At 40.4% G+C, this 20,246-nt stretch overlaps 1 protein-coding gene across 1 annotated transcript in view; it reads left to right on the top strand.

Moving 5' to 3' along the window:
• The window catches only part of manba (mannosidase, beta A, lysosomal), a 101,450-nt gene that overhangs the window by 53,712 nt on the left and 27,492 nt on the right, over positions 1-20,246 (top strand). Inside the window, exons 7-11 of the mRNA XM_060851655.1 lie at positions 376-486; positions 3,470-3,621; positions 4,980-5,097; positions 12,037-12,123; positions 16,829-16,996. Coding sequence (XP_060707638.1) covers positions 376-486; positions 3,470-3,621; positions 4,980-5,097; positions 12,037-12,123; positions 16,829-16,996 — 636 coding nt within the window. The remainder of the gene's footprint in view (positions 1-375; positions 487-3,469; positions 3,622-4,979; positions 5,098-12,036; positions 12,124-16,828; positions 16,997-20,246) is intronic.

Below are 20,246 nucleotides of genomic sequence, written 5' to 3'. Positions count from 1 at the left end.
TTATGAATCATAGAGGTCTACAGCACAGAAAAAGGCCCTGAGACCCATAGAGCCTGCACCAGTCAAAAACAGCTACCTAGCAATTCTAATCCCACTTTCCAGTACTTGACCTACAGTCTGCACACATTGCCTTTAGTATATGCCACTCTGATACAAGTCAGGCTCACAATCTGTCATGTGTTCTTGGCTCATGAAACTTTGTACAAAGAGAGTTTGAGGTAAGCATTTAGTTCATCATTCCATTTGTACATTATTGTTGAAATGTTTGTTTAATTTCAATTATAATAAGTTTTACAACATGTGCATTGATCCTCACACAGAAACGTGCTTAAACATGAGAAAAAATATACTATGTATGGGAACTTTATTTTCCAGGATGTTTCTGTTGATCTTTGGTGGCCTGTTGGTTATGGTAATCAGACTGGTTACAACATGACTGTTACTTTCACAATCAGCAGAGAATACCACATTGAAAAGTCCATTATGGTCAGTCATTCTCAATTATCTGTTTCAATGTTTATTTAAAAATCTGCATTATCAACTGGGTGACAAATTATGGAAGAATGAAAAGTTTTAATTAGTGTAGTTCTTTTTCCCTGTGAAGGATAGGTGAAGCAGTTTTAAAATGCCATATTTTTGGTCAGTGATTTAAAAGAATATCTGTTCTTTTTATTTCTTTGCCTTCAAGAAAGAAAGGAAACCATTCTCATTTGTTGTGACTTAATCTCAATGTTGTTGTACTTCAGCCAAGAAGTTTAGAATCTGAAAATTAAAAGAAGCATGTATAATTTGCTTTGTACAGGATATGTTAGCACTTTTTGTGGGCGGCACGGTGGCACAGTGGTTAGCACTGCTGCCTCACAGTGCCTGTAGACCCGGGTTCAATTCCCGACTCAGGCGACTGACTGTGTGGAGTTTGCACGTTCTCCCCGTAGTGTTAGGTAAGGGGTAAATGTAGGGGTATGGGTGGGTTGCGCTTCGGCGGGTCGGTGTGGAGTTGTTGGGCCGAAGGGCCTGTTTCCACACTGTAAGTCTAATCTAGTCACTTTTACTGGACTAACAATACACAAGTTTTGGATTAATGATCCAGAGACTTCTCATCTTTATCATTCCGTTTATCCTAGCGGGGAATCTCATTTTGATTGTTATGATCCCCGCTGATGTTATTACCATGCACGTCAAATCCCAGACAAGAACCAACCTTAATTGATCATATTTTTGATGATTTTGGTGTTAACAAATTGGTCTTTCATTGAAAGAAAAGCATGAGATGCTGTAGATTGTGCATTAACAATATAATGGAGGTTTAGTACAAAAAGATGGAATCATCTACTTGTGATTCAGAGTTTTTGTAATGTAACCCCATTAATCTCAAAACTTTCCTTTATAAACTATTTTCTTTATAAATAAACAAAAATCAATTAACAATGCACAAAATCCATTCACTTTCAAGACTGGTCTGTTTTTAAATACTGTTTTTAAAAGAAATTATCGTGATTACAGAAAATATTATAGTTACACATGAAAAACCCACTGGTTATTAACTTTAAAAACTAAATCCCTAATTGTCAACAAATAACATAAAAAATTAAATATACTAATCCAACAGTTTATATCTCTCACACGCAATCCAACATATGCTATCAGCAATGACCAGTAAACTGTAGGATTTTCTTAAAAATCTAACTGCTTAATTAATTTTTTTTAACCTTTCCCCAATCTATCTGGCCAGCCTACATGTGAGTCCTGACCCACAGTAATTAGCATAACTGCCCTCTGCAATGGACTAGCAAACAACTCAAGTGCAGTCAAAAAGGTAGCTCACCATTGCCTTCTCAAGGGAAACTAAGGATTGGTAATTAATGATGGCCTTTCCATCGATGTCCTTATCCTGTGATAATGGAGTATGCTTTAATGACTACTTGCAGACAGTTCAAGCATTCTGTCAGCAGTAGTGGCGGTGGGAATCTGCTTCCAGTAGTCCTCTTTGTGAATCGCTGGCATATTAATCATATTGCAGTGATACCTGACTCATTTGAGCTCAAAATATCTGGAAGTTCGGATAATTTAATAAACTAAAAGCCCATGGGCATTGGGTTGCAGGATTGGCAAAATAGAAGAGTGCTCTTTGGTTGAGGGAGGCATTTTCAGGATGGCAACCTGTAATTGGTGGATTGCCACAGAGATCAGGGCTTGGTCACAAATATTTATAATATATATCAATGACTTGGATAAAGAAAGTGAATGTGCTGTAGCCAAATTTGCATCTGACACAAAACTGCTACAAAGTCAGTGGTGAGGATGACCCAAAGATAGGTGGAGGACAAGTGGTGGCAATAGACAGGTTAAGTGAGAGGCAGAAATTTGGCAGGTGGAAAATAATACGGGAAAATAGAAATTTATGCAGTTTGTCAGGAAGAATGGAGAAATACTACAGAAAGCAGCACAACAGGATTTGAGCGTCCTTGTGCATAAATCACAAAAACTTAGTATCCATGTTCAGCAGGTAATAGGAAAGGCAATGAAATGTTGGCTTTTATTTCAAAGAGAATGAAGATAGGGAAGTCTTGTTAACATTATACAAAGCATTAATCAGACTACACATGTAATATGTGTATCTTTTTGGTCCCCTTACCTAAGGAAAGCTATACTGCTATTGGAAATAGTCCAGAGAAGGTTCAATAAATTGACCCTGGGTATGGAAGGATAGTTTGGAGGAGAGGGTGAGTAGGTTGGGACTGTACTCATTAGAGTTTAGAAGACTGAGAAGTGACTTGATTGAAACTACAAAATTCTTAGAGAGATTGATAGAATTGATGCAGCCAAGTCATTTCCCCTTGCATTTGAGTTTAGAAACAGAGGGTGTGATCTCAGATTAAGGGATTGTCCATTTTAGGCAGAGATGAGGAGGAATGTCTTCTCTGAGGATTGTGAATCTATGAAATTCTTTACTGCAGCGGGCTATTGTGACTGGGTCATTAAGTATATTCAAGATGTGGATATGTCAGCGTTGGTCTGGAGTGGGCAACGTTAAGAATCTCTCAGTACCAGGTTGTAGTCCAACAGTTTATTCGGAAGTACTAGTTTTCAGAGCGCTACTCCTTCTTTAGGTAGTTGATGAAGGAGCAGTGATCTGAAAGCCAGTACTTCCAAATAAACCTGTTGGATTATAACCTGGTGTTGTGTGATTTTTAAATATATTCAAGGTGAGACAGATAGATTTTTAATCAGGAAGGGAATCAAGGGTTATGGAGGAAAGACAGGAAAGGACTATCAGATCAGCCATGATCACATTGAAGTACTGAGCAAACTTGACAGACTAATTAAGCTTACTTTGGCTCCTGTGTCTTATGGTCTTATTGGCAGATAAACATTAATTTTGAAATCACTATTGATAAAAAAAGCTTTGGTAATTTTATTCTACTTTTCCTGCCAGTTTAAGTATTTTATAATCTCATGTTTTCCCTAGGTCTATTTCAGAACAGTGGAGCTGGTACAAGAATCAGTACCTGGGTCTCCTGGACTAAGCTTTTATTTTCAGATAAATGGGCTCCCAATATTTCTCAAGGGCTCAAACTGGATTCCTGCAGATGCCTTTCTGGACAGAGTCACATTTGATGTGTGAGTTTTAAACGTTTTATGATTAACTATTGTGATTGACTAATTTGTATTCATATATGAGTGCATAAATAATTAAATCTGGTAGATAAAGGCCATAATGTAAACTTCATTTACCATATGTTGCATTAGTTATAGACTGCTTTGTTGTGGTTTGATTTACTTAGTCTCAGTCCTACAAGCTACCACGATTTTATTCATTGAAATGACAGAACTTTGCATGTTTTAGCTTTCCCATTCTGGAAAGGAAGATAAAACTTTGGATGACGTACAGTACTGATTGCTCGGATCGTGCAATAGTTTGCAATCACCCATTAGAAAAGATTTGAGATAGAAAATCAGAGCTTTAATGGAATGCTGTGCTGTCAATGCGTTTCAGTGATGGAGGGAGTGAGTGTTAAAGATGTGAGGTAGGGTGACAATTAAGTAAGCTGCTATGCCCTAGATGGTGTCAAACTTCTTGAATATTAAGGAACTTAATCCTGACTTATGCCTTCGAGCTGGTAGTCAGCCTGTGAGGGGTCAGGAGGTGAGTTACTAACTGCAGGTGTCTCAGCTTTTGACGTGCTGTTATAGTTACGATACGTAAGTGGCTCATTACAGTTCAATTGCTCAACAATGATAACCCTTTGGATGTTAATAGTAAATAATTTGGCACTAATCATGCCATTCAATGTCAATGGCGATGGATGGATTCTGTCTCTTTGGAAATGAGCATTGACTAGCACTTGTGTGGTGCAAATGTAACGTGTCATTGATCGCCCAATCCGGGATATTGTCCAGAGCTTGCTATATATGGACATGGACTACTTTACGGACAGCTTTCCTGAACTGCACAGTCCATGTTTGGCTGTTGATTATACTACAGGCAAAGTGGGATGCTATTTTTAAATATAACAAGAGAAGTTTTGAACTCACAGTCTGACAAGTTATTTGAATCTGTGCAGAATAAAATATTAAATTTCGTAATTCTGAGTCATGAAAATGAGGAATTTACTCCTTTAATAGTTCAGCAAGAAATTTGATTAAAATTGGGCACGATCTAGTGATGTTAACACATCAATGCTCAAGATGTTAACCAAATGTAGTTCTCCAGTTCCTCTCTTTGTCTGCTGTGTATGTTGAGGTGCTGTCAGCGACATTCAACAAGTTTTGCCACAGATGAGAGAACCTCATTGTCACCAGTTCCAGAAAATTCTACTGTTTGAGTATTACTGTGATTGATGTTAAAACTTTAAAACTAGGTAGTAACATTTGATCATGCGAAAATCTGAATTTGTAGAGCTATTTCAGTTGGATTTGCACCATCATTTATGGCATACTGCTTACCACTTACTAATATTTTCTTGTATAATTTACAGATTGGAAAACTTATTGCAGTCAGCTGTTGATGCTAATATGAATTCATTAAGAGTCTGGGGAGGAGGAGTGTATGAACAAGATGAATTTTATAATTTGTGTGATAAATTGGGCATCATGGTAAGAAATTTCAAAACAGAAAGCCTAATGGATTTTATTTACATATGAGAAAGCTCCAAATCTTTAAAATCTTTGTCAAACAAAAATTATACAGTGCAGCAGGAAGTAATTCAGATCATCATTCCTATGTTAGCTTTTCTGAAAGAGCTATCAAGTTAATCTCGGTGCCCTGTTCTTCTTCCAATGTTGTGCAAATATTCCCTTTGTGAAAACTGATCCAGTTCTCTTTGTGAAAGTCCCTATACAATCTGCTTCCACTTCCCATTCAGGGATTTTGAATTATAAGAACTGCTTAAAGGAAAAAATAAAATCTCCGCATCTCAGCCACTGAGGTATTTTCCAACAGCTTAAAATCTGCAGTTCTTGATATGCGTAGGTGTTTTGAGAATGTTACTGAAAACTGTCACTCCACCATAACACTGACAGTGTCCGATTTTGAATGAAACATGATCCATAAGACAATGGTGTGAATTAACCCTGTCACTTTTTGATGAGTAATGTAAAGGAATTACATCATTGTTTGTGTTTGTCCTCCACACAGACAGATGTAGCAATCCCAGTGGCTGCCCATTTCTCAAATCCTTTAACCCCTCAGAGCTCCCTTGAATTTTTTCAACTGTCAATTCAATCTTAAATACAGACCCAGTCTTGCTTCACAATTTTCCCAACACTCATTCTAATAATGTATCTTTTTTTTTTGGAAACAAAGTTCTCCTTATTTCTGTCTTGAATGTCTTACATTTTAACTTGTTCTAAATCCTTCAATCACTGGACATATTCTTGTTCTATCTGCTCTCTGCCATCTTCATAACTTGTCAAATTGTTTGTTATCTCCAAAACTCTAACAAAAACATCTCACTTTTGCAAGTCTTTCTTCATAGTTGTATTGTCTCAGTCTATTTGCTATTTGTAATTTTTTATAGATTCACGGTTAGATCTTTTATATTCCACACTTTGTTCCTTAGAACTCAATATTCCACTTGCTTTAAGTATTCATTTTCATGTCTTGTAAACCAGAACCTCTCTGAGCCATTCCCATAAAGCATCATTGTTACTTTTATTTTATCAAAATGTATCCATTCAGATTTAATTTGCCATTTTTTGCCCATTCCACCAACTTGTCACTATTCCTACACAGTTTACCTTTGGTTCTCAGAATGATTTGCCTCTGTTTTAAAAGAGATTGCTGATTCTTCAGCATGGTTGGTACAAGCAACCCAATATAAGAGGGGAGAATGTAAGAGAGCATTCTATTCCATCAATCATTATGATCTTGGCTGATCTTCTACCTCAATTCCACTTCCTTGCACAATCCTAGATCCTCGATTCTCTTAGTATCAAGCATTTTATCAATTTGTCTTAAAATTACTCGTTGCGCAACCATGCCTCTTTGGGTTAAAAAAGTCCAACCGTTCAGAAGCTTTGGGGTAGAGATGTTTCACTTTAATTTTAAATGGCTAGCTGCTTATTCAACTATTATCCCAAGTTATGAATTGTCCAGTCAAATAAAATAGCAGTTCAGCAACTGTCCTGTCAAACACTCGTAAAAATTTTGGTTCAGTGAGACAATGTTTAATAAGCCTAAGTCAGCTGTTTGACAAATTGAGAGTTCTGGTGAATGTGAGAAATATAATGGGAATGATACACCTTCAAAAGCCTCTAATAATCAATGAGAATGTATAACATTAGGATACGATTAGGGATCACGATCATAGGGTTATTTTATTCGCAGGAGATTGTTGTTCCAGCAGCAGGAGGTGCGGGAGCATTGAGCAGGAGGCTATCGCAGAGGTCACGAGTTACATAGTTGGGTGGTTGCTTTTCCCAAAGCACTACTCGGGTAGTGTCTCCCACCCATCCTCCTCCCCTAACCAAAAAAAAGTTGTGTGTGTCAGTTAGTAAGGTGGCAAATGTTTTCTTTCTTGTTTTTTTTAAGTGGTTTATTTGTGAATTTAGAATAGTGGGAATTCAGGTTAGGGCAGTTGAATGTTCCTCCTGCAATATGTGAGAGATAAGGGTTACATCTAGTGTCCTTGTTGACTTCATTTGTGGGAAGTGCACCAAACTCCAGCTCCTCGAGAACGCGTTAGGGAACTGGAGATGGAGCTGGATGAACTTCGGATCATTCGGGAGGTGGAGGGAGTTATTAAGAGGAGTTACAGGTAGGTAGTTACTCCACAGCCATCTGAAGAAGGTAGATGGGTTACCATCAGGAGTAGGAAAGGGAACGGCAGGCAGTGCAGGGATCTCCTGTGGTGGTCCCCTCAACAACAAGTGTACCATTTTGGAGACTGTTGGGGGCAACTGCTTACCAAGGGTAAGCAGTGGGACACAGGTCTCTGGCACAGCGTCTTTCCCTGCCGCTCAGAGGGTAAGGGGGAAGAGGATCAAACCTTTAGTCATTGGGGACTCCATAGTTAGGGGGAACAAATAGGAGGTTTTGTGGGAATGAGAGAGACTCATGGTTGGTTTGTTGCCTCCCAGGTGCCAGGGTTCATGATGTCTCTGATCGTGTTTTCGGGATCCTTGAGCTGGAAGGGGAGCAACCCCAAGTGGTGGTCCACGTAGGAATAGAGATGGGGATGTCAGGCAGAAATTCAGAGAGCTAGGGTGGAAGTTTAGAACTAGAACAAACAGTTGTTATCTCTGGTTTGTTGCCCGTGCCACGTGCTAGTGAAGCAAGGAACAGGGAGAGAGCGGAGCTGAACACATGGCTGCGGGGATGGTACAGGAGGGAGGGTTTTGGATTCTTGGATATTTGGAGCTCTTTCTGGGGAAGATGGGACCTCTACAAACAGGATGAACTAGAGGGGGGGTGCCAATATGTTGGGGGACATTTGCTAATACTCTTCGGTTGGAGGGAGGGGAGGTTTAAACTAATGTAGGGCGGATGGGAACCTGCATTGTAGTTCCAGTGTACAGGAGGTTGAGGGTAGTGAGATCAGGGATAGATTTATAAGGTCTTCAAAGGGCACCAGCACCAGAATGTTGGTTTGAAATGTGTGTACTTCAATACCAGGAGGATCTGGAATAAGGTGGGTGGACTTGCAACATGGGTTGGTACCTTGGATTTTGATGATGTAGCCATTTCAGAGACAGGAATGGTTGCTGCAGATTCCAGTCATAGATGTTTCAGCTAGAATAGAGATAATGGTGAGAGTACGGTGTGTGGCATTGTTAATCAAGGGTAGTATTACAGCAGCTGAGAGAACTTTTGAGGACTCAACCACTGAGATAGTTTGGGCTGAGGTTAGAAACAGGAAAGGAGAGGTTACCCTGTTGGGAGTTTTCTATAGACCTTCAAATTGATCCAGGGATATAGAGGAAAGGATAGCAAAGATGATTCTTGATAAGAGTGAGATTAACAGGATAGTTGTTATGGGGGACTTTAACTTTCCAAATATTGACTGGGAACACTATAGTTCAAGTAGTTTAGATGGGTCAGTTTTTCAATATGTGCAGGAGTGTTTTCTGACACAGTATGTAGAGAGGCCAACAAGGGGCGATGCCATATTGGATTTGGTACTGGGGAATTAACCAGCCAGGTGTTAGATTTCGAGGTAGATGAGCACTTTGGCGATAGTGACCACAATTTCGTTACGTTTACACTTGACCTGCAATCTTCTTCCCGACCTCTCCGCCCCCACCCCCTCTCAGGCCTATCACCCTCACCTTAATCTCCTTTCACCTATCGCATTCCCAACGCCCCTCCCCCAAGTCCCTCCTCCCTTCCTTTTATCTTAGCCTGCTTGGCACACCTTCCTCATTCCTGAAGAAGAGCTTATGCCTGAAACGTCGATTCTCCTGTTCCTTGGATGCTGCCTGACCTGCTGCGCTTTTCCAGCTACACATTTTTCAGCTCTGATCTCCAGCATCTGCAGTCCTCACTTTCTCCAACATTTACAATAGCAATGGACAGGGATAGAGATATAACTGGGGGAAAGGCAATTATGATGCGATTAGGCAAGATTTAGGATGCATAGGATGGGGAAGGAACATTCAAGGTACAGCTACTATGTGTCCTTGATAAGTATATACCTATCAGACAGGGAGGTAGTTGTCGAGAGAGGGAGCCATGATTAACTAAAGAAGTTGAAGGTCCTGTCAAGAGGAAGAAGGCCACTTATGTGTGGATGAGGCGTTGAAGGCTTAGATAGGGAGATTGAGAGTTATAAGTTAGCCAGAAAAGGTCTAAAGAGTGGGATAGAAGAGCCAGGAGGGGACATGAAAGGTTGTTGGCGGATAGAATCAAGGAAAATCTTAAGGCCTTCTATAGGTATACCAGAAATAAAAGAATGATGAGAGTAAGGTTAGGGCCAATCAAGCATAGTAGTGGGAAGTTGTGTGTGGAATCTGAGGACATAGGGGAAGCGCTTAATGAATACTTTTTGTCAGTATTCACATTGGAAAATGGCAATGTTAGTGAGAATATGGAGATACAGGCTACAAGATTAGGTGGATTTGCGGTTGACAAAGAGGAGGTTTTAGCAATTTTGGAAGATCTGAAAATAGATAAAACCCCCGGCTAGATGGGATTGATCCTTGGACTCTCGGGGAAGCCAGGGAGGAGATTGCAGAGCCTTTGGCTTCAATCCTCATGTCATTGTCAACAGGAGTAATGCTAGAAGACTGGAGGATAGCAAATGTTTGTTTAAGAAAGGGGAGTTGGGACAGCACTGGTAATTATAGGCCAGTCAGCCCGACTTCAGTTGTGGGTAAGGTGCTGGAAGAGTTTATAAGAGATAGGATTTATAATCACCGGGAAAGAAACAGGGATAGTCAACATGGTTTTGAAAAGGATAGGTCGTGCCTCACAAAACCTTTATTGAGTTCTTCGAGAAGGCGATAAAACCAGGTGGATGAAGGTAAAGTGGTTGATGTGGTGTATATGGACTTACGTACCGCGTTTGATAAGGTTCCACACGGTAGGCTATTGGACAAAAGTTGTGGGATTGAAGGTGATTTAGCGGTTTGGATCAGAAATTGGCTTACTGAAAGAAGGCAGGGTGGTGGTTGATGGGAAATGTTCATCCTGGAGCTCAGTTACCAGTAGCGTACCGCAAGGGTCTGTTTTGGGGCCTCTGCTGTTTGTCATTTTTATAAATGATCTGGATGTGTGCGTAGAAGGATGGGTTAGTCAATTTGCAGATGACACTAAGGTAGGCTGAGTTGTGGATCCTGCCAAAGGATGTTGTGGGTTACAGAGGGACATAGATAAGATGCAGAGCTGGGCTGAGAAGTGGCAAATGGAGTTTACTGCAGAAAAGTGTGAGGTAATTTATTTTGGAAGAAATAACAGGAATGCAGAGTGTTGAGCTAATGGTAAAATTATTGGCAGTGTAGATGAACAGAGAGATCTCGGTGTCCAGGTGCGTAAATCCCTGAAAGTTGCCACCCACGTTGATAGGGTTGTTAAGAAGGCATATGGTGTGTTGGCATTTATTGGTAGGGGGATTAAATTTCGGAGCCACGAGATCATGCTTCAGCTGTCCAAGACTCTGGTAAGGCCGCACCCGGAATATTGTGTGCAGTTCTGGTCACTGCATTATAGGAAGGATGTGGAAGCTTTGGAAAGAGTTCAGAGAAGATATTGCCTGACATGGAAGGAAGTTCTTATGAGGAAAGGTTGAGGAAACTGAGGCTGTTTTTGTTGGAGAGAAGAAGGTTGAGAGGTTACTTAATCAAGACATAAGATAATCAAGAGGGTTAGATAGGGTGGACAGTGAGCGCTTTTTTCTGTAGGATGATGAAGGCTAATACGAGGGGACATAACTTTAAATTGAGGGGTGAAAGATTTAGGACAGATATTAGGGGTACTTTCTTTGCTCAGAGGCATGGAAAGGCCTGCCTGCAACAGTAGTAGACTCGCCGAAGTTAAGGGCATTTAAATGGGCATTGGACAAACATATGGATAATAATGGAACGGTGTAGGTTAGATGGGCAGCAGATTATTTTCGCAGGTTGGCGCAACATGAAGGACAAAAGGGCCTGTACTGCGCTGTAACATTCTATGTTCTGTAAGATAAAAAAATTGACAACTGAGAGGAAGTAAGGGGAGAGAAGGAGTTAAAGCAGTTTCTGAAGATGTTTGAAAATGGGTACTGGTGCCCCAGGAAGCTCTGCTGTGGGAGTAATACAATTCACTATGTACAATTATAGTTTGGAATCATAGTGCCCAAATTTTCAAATTGTACTAAAATAACTGCGCTTGCAAAACCAAACACATGGGTGTTAGTAGTGATGTTTCTCAAGTATATTAAAATTGTATTCTCCCCTCATATTTCTTATGCCTTCCTGTTTATCTTGTGCCAACATGCTGAGGTGTCAGGTTCTTCCTTGGTGACCATAGATGGTGAGTTTAGGCTCCAATTCAAGACTTGAGCACTGTGCCTAGGCTGGCAAGCCAGTGTTATAGCTAAAGAGCACTGAATCTCAGACTTGCTCTCTTCAAATGAAGTGCAGTCCGGAACTTTAGTATTAAAAGATCCCTGACCATTTCAAAGAGCCAGAATAGATCTGAGGGGTTGAATGTCCTCCTGTGCAGTAAGTTCTGTCTTTAAACTATGATGGTTAAGCAGATAAGGAATGCTGATTTAATTGCCTTAGATATGTAGCTTTTCCTCAATTTTTAATTGAAGCTTCTGATCTACAAATTGGTTTCATGTCCTCCTTCCCACAAAATCTAATTTTTCTGAAATGCTTTGAACTAAAACGGAATATTAATTATAGTCTCTAGTGTATCATTCAAAGATGTGTTCAACTTGCTCATTGCCTATTGCTTCATAATGCTCCCAGTGCAATCCTCTGCAAAGTGACGTGGAAACTGCTGATCAATAACTGTATTTACTGGAGCTATGATTTATTCCAAGAAATACTGCCAGTTAACCTGTACCAGCTTTTTATTCTTTCAATACCTTTTTGTATCTCTTTGTTCTTCAGATTTGGCAAGATTTTATGTTTGCCTGTGCACTTTACCCAACAGACCAAGGTTTTGTTAATTCAGTGAAGGCAGAAGTTACTCATCAGGTAAGTATATTAAAGATCCATTCCTGTCCTATTTTAACAAGCCATTGAAAACATGCAATGATTTTAAAGCATTCTTAGACTTTACTACAATGTGTAAAGTTCAGAGATAATGAGATGAAAGCAGCCTTATCCTGCTCCTAATACAATGGTGGAAGAAACCCCAGATCACTGAAAACAAAGTAATTTAAGAGAATTGTAAAGTCTAAGCAAGCATTATCTGAACTCTGAAGTCAATAGTTTTCAACCTTTTTAAACTCAAGATCACATTTTAAATTTAAGTGCAACCCAGGAATTGCCTGGAACAAAACATAGAATAAGCAGTTTATTTTTCAATATGCTTATTCACACAAATCTTAGATCACAGGATGTATCCATGCGGCTCTTTTTGGATTTGGTTAATGTAGTTAAGAGAAGACTCACCAACATTTGCTTTAATATGAACACTAATTAAGTAATAATAGAAAAATGGAAAAGGGGGAGAAAAAGACTCCACTATGACCATCTATTAAGTAATAAAGAAAAGATGAAAAAGAGAGGAAATGAAAGCAATGAGCCTCCTGTCCTCTTGCTTGTCAGAGACCCCTCAATCAATTGCTGGTCTGGAGACCTAGGTTTGTTTCTAACGCCGTTTGTGATCCCAGTTCAAGGTGAAATCCAAAAACTCAGAACAAAGCTCTCTGTATTGTACAGTGTAACAGCAAGTACAGAAAACAGTGCAGGAAAGTAATTTTGATTATGCCATCTGCAGCACGTACAGGAATGTTCACAGGACTCATTCAAGGTCATGCAGTGTCGAGTATCAACAAGTTTAGCTCTTCGTCTCGTCCTGTACAACCAGTGATGTTTACCCACTGCATGTGCACACGACATTGAGACTTCTTCAAAAGTCCTACTTTGTTTAACATTTTATAATTTTTGTCTGATGCACCATTTCATTAAAAATGTATAATTAATTGGTATTTGGCACGCTTCTGCGTTAATATATTTGAGAAATATTGCTGCTAATGCACATGCTCCTTAGTGTCTATTAATTAATTAAATCTATTAATTCTAAAGCAAAAGTGTATATAATTATTAGTATCATAGAACGCCTACAGTGTGGAAACAGACCATTTGCCCCAACATGTCCACACTGACCATCTGAAGAGTATCCCACCCAGACTCATTCCCCTACCCTATCACTCTACATTTTCCCTCACTAATGTACCTACCCTACACATCCCTGAAGACTATGGGCAATTTAACATGGCCAATTCACCTAACCTGCACATCTTTGGATTATGAAAGGAAACTGGACCACCAGAGGAAATCCATGCAGAAACTCCATACAGATAGTTGCCCGAGACTGGAATCGAAACTGGATCCCTGGTGCTGTGAGGCAGCAGTGCTAACCACTGAGCAACCGTGCCACCGCATTTGTCCTCTACTGATTAAGTCACAGTGTGACGTGTGACTGCACATTCTCTGCTAGTGCCTTGAAGTCTGGGTTGTAGTTTGAGCTTGCTAGTTGAGTACAGCACAAAAATGAGTATCTGTCAGTTGGGAATGATGCCTGGAGTTGATCATCTTCATCAGGGAGAATGCTATCTCACAGAGATATGTGGAGCAAAAGTAAGCTTTCACTTTAACAGAAGAAGTAGATAAAAGCAAGTAGTTTTCTCTATTTGAAGTCTCCAAAAATCACTGTCCCTTGATCTTTAGCTCAACATCAGTTTGCATAGTATATGTAAGGATGAGGCATGAAGGTTCAGTAGGGGCGATTGAGAGTTATAAGGTAGCCAGGAAGGAGCTAAAGAGGGAGCTAAGAGAAGCGAGAAGGGGACATGAAAAGTCTTTAGCTGGTAGGATTAGGGAAAACCCAAAGGCTTTTTATAGGTATGTCAAGAATAAAAGGATGACTAGGGTAGGTATCGGTCCAGTCAAGGATAGTAGTGGGAAGTTGTGTGTGGAGGCGGAGGAGATTGGAGAGACATTAAATCAGTACTTTTCATCAGTATTCACTCAGGAACAGGACACTGTTGCTGATGTGAATATGGAATCACAAATAATTAGAATGGATGCCCTGGAAATATGCAGGGAAGAGGTTTTGGGAATATTGGAAAGGATGAATATAGATAAGTCTCCTGGGCCTGATGGCATTTACCCCAGGATCCTATGGGAAGCTAGGGAGGAGATAGCAGAGCCATTGGCCTGGATTTTTATGTCGTCATTGTCAACGGGAATAGTACCAGAGGACTGGAGGATAGCGAATGTGGTCCCATTGTTCAAGAAAGGGAGTAGGGATAGCCCTAGTAACTATAGGCCAGTGAGTCTGACTTCAGTGGTGGGCAAAGTCTTAGAGAGAATGGTAAGAGATAAGATTTATGAACATCTGGGTAGGAATAACGTGATCAGGGATAGCCAGCATGGTTTTGTGAAGGGCAGGTCGTGCCTCACAAACCTTATTGAGTTCTTTGAGAAGGTGACTAAGGAAGTGGACGAGGGTAAAGCAGTAGATGTTGTGTATATGGATTTTAGTAAGGCGTTCGATAAGGTTCCCCATGGTAGGCTAATGCTAAAACTTCGGAGGTATGGCATTGAGGATACATTAGAGGTTTGGATTAGGAATTGGCTGGCTGGAAGGAGACAGAGGGTAGTAGTTGATGGATTATGTTCATCTTGGAGCGCAGTTACTAGCGGTGTACCACAAGGATCTGTTTTGGGACCATTGCTTTTTGTTATCTTTATAAATGATCTAGAGGAAGGACTTGAAAGCTGGGTAAGCAAGTTTGCGGATGACACAAAAGTCGGTGGAGTTGTGGATAGTGAGGAAGGAAGTGGTAGGTTACAGAGGGATATAGATAAGTTGCAGAGCTGGGCGGAAATGTGGCAAATGGAATTCAATGTAGCTAAGTGCGAAGTCGTTCACTTTGGTAGGAATAACAAGATGATGGATTACTGGGCTAATGGTAGGCTACTTGGTAGTGTGGATGAGCAGAGGGATCTTGGTGTCCATGTACACAGATCTCTGAAAGTTGCCACCCAGGTAAATAGTGCTGTGAAGAAGGCATATGGCGTACTGGGCTTTATTGGCAGAGGAATTGAGTTCCGGAGTCCTGAGGTCATGTTGCAGTTGTATAAGACTCTGGTGCGGCCTCATCTGGAGTATTGTGTGCAGTTTTGGTCGCCATACTATAGGAAGGATGTGGAAGCTTTAGAACGAGTGCAGAGGAGGTTTACCAGGATGTTGCCTGGAATGGTAGGAAAATCTTATGAGGAAAGGCTGAGGCACTTGGGGCTGTCCTCATTGGAGAAGAGAAGGTTTAGGGGAGATCTGATAGAAGTGTATAAGATGATTAGGGGTTTAGATAGGGTAGATACTAAGAACCTTTTACCGCTAATGGAGTCAGGTGTTACTAGGGGACATAGCTTTAAATTAAGGGGAGGTAGGTATAGGACAGATGTTAGGGGTAGATTCTTCACACAGCGGGTTGTGAGTTCATGGAATGGCCTGCCCGTATCAGTGGTGAACTCTCCTTCTTTATGGTCATTTAAGCGGGCATTGGATAGGCATTTGGAAGTTATTGGGCTAGTATAGGTTAGGTAGGATTCGGTCGGCGCAACATCGAGGGCCGAAGGGCCTGTACTGCGCTGTATCCTTCTATGTTCTATGTTCTATAGTAATTAACACCATATCAACTCCACTACTCTGTAAATCAAGCACCTGATGGCATCTGATACCCATCCCACCAATGTCTGTTTGAAGGAACAAGCAATAGGTACCATGATGTAAAATTACTGAAATCACTTATTGAACTGGTCTGCTAACTTCCTCAGATTTGCGCAGATGTTTTCTGGATGGAACCACTTTTATTTGTCTTTGACTTTTTCTCATATTTGGACGGTGTTTTAATGCAATGAGTCTGACAAACAAGATGAGTTGAGGGCACATACTAAAACATGGGGATATGATGTAATTGCTATCATTGAGACATTGTTGAGAGAGGGGCAGGATCAGCAGCTCAATGTTCCAGGATATTTGGTCCCCAGACAAAACAAGGAAAGATTGTCGTAATATTGAGCAGGGAATCAATTACAGCAGGAGGAGGGATAGTACCTTAGAAGGATTCTCAAATAAAGCCATGTGAATAACAGTGAAAAAGTATAAAAGGAGTGCTCATATTGCTAGAAATGCACTCCCTGATAATCTGAGAGAAATAGAAGAACATAGATGTAGGCAAGTTTCAGAGAAATGTAACAGTAACAGCAAATGATAGGGGATTTCAACTTCCCAACATGAACTAGGTGGTGATTATGTGAAAGGTTTAGAGGGAGTAGAATTCTTAAAATGGAGAGAGTTTTTTTAAATCAATATGTCAAAGGCTTAAAGTGAGAGGACTTAATTGTAGGTAAATGAAACTGGGCAAGTGGCTGAAGTATCAGTCGGGGGGATCACTTTGCGGACAGTGTTTATAACTCATTTAGATTCAAGATGGTTATGGAGAGGACAAGAATGGACATTGTGACATCTTTGGAGCAGGTGAAACTTGAACCTGGGCCTCCTGGCTCAGAGGCAGGGATGCTCCATCTGTACCGTAAGGGCCCATTAGTCACTTATTTGTGTCAGCTAGATTTGCAGCCCTGTGTTTTTTTGCAGGCATTGGTCTGCACAGATTTCTTTAGCTAAATGACTTTAAGGAAGTAATTTGCTTATTTTTCTTTTCAGATCCGTCGACTAAAGTCCCATCCATCCATTATAATCTGGAGTGGAAATAATGAGAATGAGGCTGCACTTGCATCAAATTGGTTCCATATTCCATCAGCAAACATCACCCTGTACTTGAATGACTATGTAAATCTCTATGTTAATAATATTCGAGAAATTGTGCTTGAGGTAAGGACCATAAGACATAGGAGTGGAAGTAAGGCCATTCGGCCCATCGAGTCCACTCCGCCATTCAATCATGGCTGATGGGCATTTCAACTCCACTTACCCGCATTCTCCCCGTAGCCCTTAATTCCTCGAGACAACAAGAATCATTTAAGACACTAATTTACAACATGCTCAAATTGTTTGGAAATAACAACTAAAATTGCTGGAAAAACTCAGCAGGTGTGAAGAAGTGCCACTGGACCCAAAATGTTGTTCCGTTTTCTTTCTACGAATGTTACCAGATGTACTGAGTTTTTCCAACAAATCCTATTTTAGTTGCTGATTTCCAGCATCTGCAGTTCTTTGTTTTTTTTTGTTTATTGCTTGGAAAATTGTGCCAATTTTATAAAAATTAAGGAAAGTTGTGGATCCATTATTACATTGAATTTACAGCATGGACCCAAGCCATTCAGTCTAATAAGGTCATGCTGCTATTTGCCCTTAACTACTGCGTCTCACCATACTGCCATATCATTTTATTCCTTTCTCCCTTATGTGTTTATCAAAATTTCCTTTAAGTGCATTTCTGTTAGATACAAGTTAATATATCTGTAAAACACCTTTCTGAAGAGCTGAAAATATAAGGTTTGTTGGTGAACATGTATCATTTGCAATTTAAGAAAGCAGATTGTCTTCTGGATAAGAAGTTTGGAACATCTTAGGCAAAGACATGAGGGGTAAATGTTATTAAATTGCACTTGAACCTTATGTAAGTCAGTCCTGATAAGGGGTCATTGACCTGAATGTTAATTCTGCTTCTCTCTATGCAGGTGCTGCCACACTTGCTGAGTATTTTCAGCACTTTATTGTTTTTTTAAAGGTCTATCAGATAGTGTTTAAATTTTTAATTTTTTTTAGTATAATAATCTCTATTGTGTTCCTTGTTTAATTAAACTCAGTCAAATGTGTAAGTCATATTTAAACACATTCTAAAGAAGGGTCAATGGACCCAAAACATTGACTCTGCTTTCTGTCTGTTTGTGTTGCCAAACCTGTTGATTTTCTGCAGCAATTTCTGTTCTTGTTATGATTGGCAATATTGAAGTAATGAAATAGAATGCACAAGAAGCCTGAATTTGGAAAATGTTGAGATTTCAGAGAGTTATAGGACTGGAGGAGGTTACAATAATAATATTCTGAGGTGCATGTCTTGAGATGAGACATGGCCTTCTACATATGCAGAGGTTGTTTGTTGAGGTTCTTTGCTTTTCTTCTGCATTTTTCTGCTTCCAACTAATTTCCTCGCTAGGTCTTCATTTTTTTTACTAACAATGTTTACTCCCGAACGAGCTGTCAAATATCTCTCTTCACCTCCTATTAATGGCATACTGTTACGCACATATTTACAGTCTCATTCTGTACTCGTCTCTGCATCTGACCAGAAGGGAGCAACGCAAACTATCGGCCGATTAGCCTGATCTCACTCATTGGTAAGATTTTGGAGTCCATTGTGAAAGATGAGATTTCTGAATGCTTGGAAGAGCGTGGTAAAATGTTGTTGTGGTTCTGTTCGCCGAGCTGGGAATTTGTATTGCAGATGTTTCGTCCCCTGTCTAGGTGACATCCTCAGTGCTTGGGAACCTCCTGTGAAGCGCTTGTGTGATCTTTCCTCCGGCATTTGTAGTGGTTTGAATCTGCTGCTTCTGGTTGTCAGTTCCAGCTGTCAGTTGCAGTGGTCGGTATATTGGGTCCAGGTCGATGTGTTTATTGATTGAATCTGTGGATGAGTGCCATGCCTCTAGGAATTCCCTGGCTGTTCTCTGTTTGGCTTGTCCTATAATAGTAGTGTTGTCCCAGTCGAATTCATGTTGCTGGTCATCTGCGTGTGTGGACAAAGGGACTTGAGAGCCCTAGCCCACGTTTCTGTCCAGGTAAACTTGCAGCTTGAATGGGTAGTTAGGAAGGCAAATACAATGTTGTAATTCATGTCGAGAATATTAGAATATAAAAGGATGTATTTCTGAGGCTCTAGGCTCTATAAGGCTCTAGTCAGACCACATGTAGAATATTGTGAGCAATTTTGGGCACCGTACCTCAGGAAGACTGTATTGGCCCTGGAGTGGGCACCGTACCTCAGGAAGACTGTATTGGCCCTGGAGTGAGCACCGTACCTCAGGAAGACTGTATTGGCCCTGGAGTGGGCACCGTACCTCAGGAAGACTCTATTGGCCCTGGAGTGGGTCCAGAGGAGATTCACGAGAATGGTCCCAGGAATGAAAGGCTTTACATATGAGGAACATTTGAGGACTCTGGGACTGTACTCGATGGAGTTTAGAAGGATGAGGGGGGTTCTGGTTGAAACATACAGAATACTGAACGGCCTGGACAGAGTGGACATTGAGAAGATGTTTGCATTGGCAGGAGAGATGAGGACCTGAAGGCACAGCCTTCGAATAAAGGGAAGACCCCTTAGAATGGAGATAAGGAGAAACTTCTTCAGCCAGAGAATGCTAAAACTGTGGAATTCATTGCCATAGAAGGCTGTGGAGGCCAGGTCATTGAGTGTATTTAAAGCAGAGATTGATAAGTTCTTGAGTATCAAGGGATCAAAGATTACAGGGAGAAAACTAGAAAATGGAGTTGAAAAACCTATCAGCTATGATTGAATGGTGAAGCAGACTCGATGGGCTGAATGGCCTAATTTCTGCTGCTATGTCTTATGGTCTAATGATGTAATTACAACTACAGGAAACTTCTGTTTTTCAAATATTATGCACCTACAAGTCAGCAAGGATTGACCAAGGAGCAGTAGCTCAGGTTGTGGACTATTAGATGTTTACTCTCATTAAGAACGCTGCCAATTTCAATATGGTCAGCTTGGTTTTTGATGAATTACTGCAAGGTGCAGAAGTTGCAAAGATTGAGAAATCAAAAGTAGGACGTAATTTTGTGCTGTTGCTGAAGAATCCACTAATCAGTGTAATCTCAGCTGCTGTTGTGAATGGGCAGGTTAGATCCCAGAATAAAATCTACTTTAAAAGATTTTTAAAAAATTAATCTAAAGTGGTGGTCTTTCATTGAAACATAAGCACACCAGTTGCAGATTTGATTTTTAACAATAAAGCAGAAGTTTATTGCGCAAAAGAAACAAAAATTAACAAACTCATCCAAGCCATCTAAATATAACACAACTTGTAGGATTCAAAACACGTGGAAAAACAGAATCCCACCCACTCCCCAACACTATCACTTTACAGTTACTCAAGATCCA

This window comes from Hemiscyllium ocellatum, chromosome 36, assembly GCF_020745735.1.
Source record: "Hemiscyllium ocellatum isolate sHemOce1 chromosome 36, sHemOce1.pat.X.cur, whole genome shotgun sequence".
Lineage (NCBI taxonomy): Eukaryota > Metazoa > Chordata > Chondrichthyes > Orectolobiformes > Hemiscylliidae > Hemiscyllium > Hemiscyllium ocellatum.
This window is presented reverse-complemented; position numbering and strand designations above follow the sequence as displayed.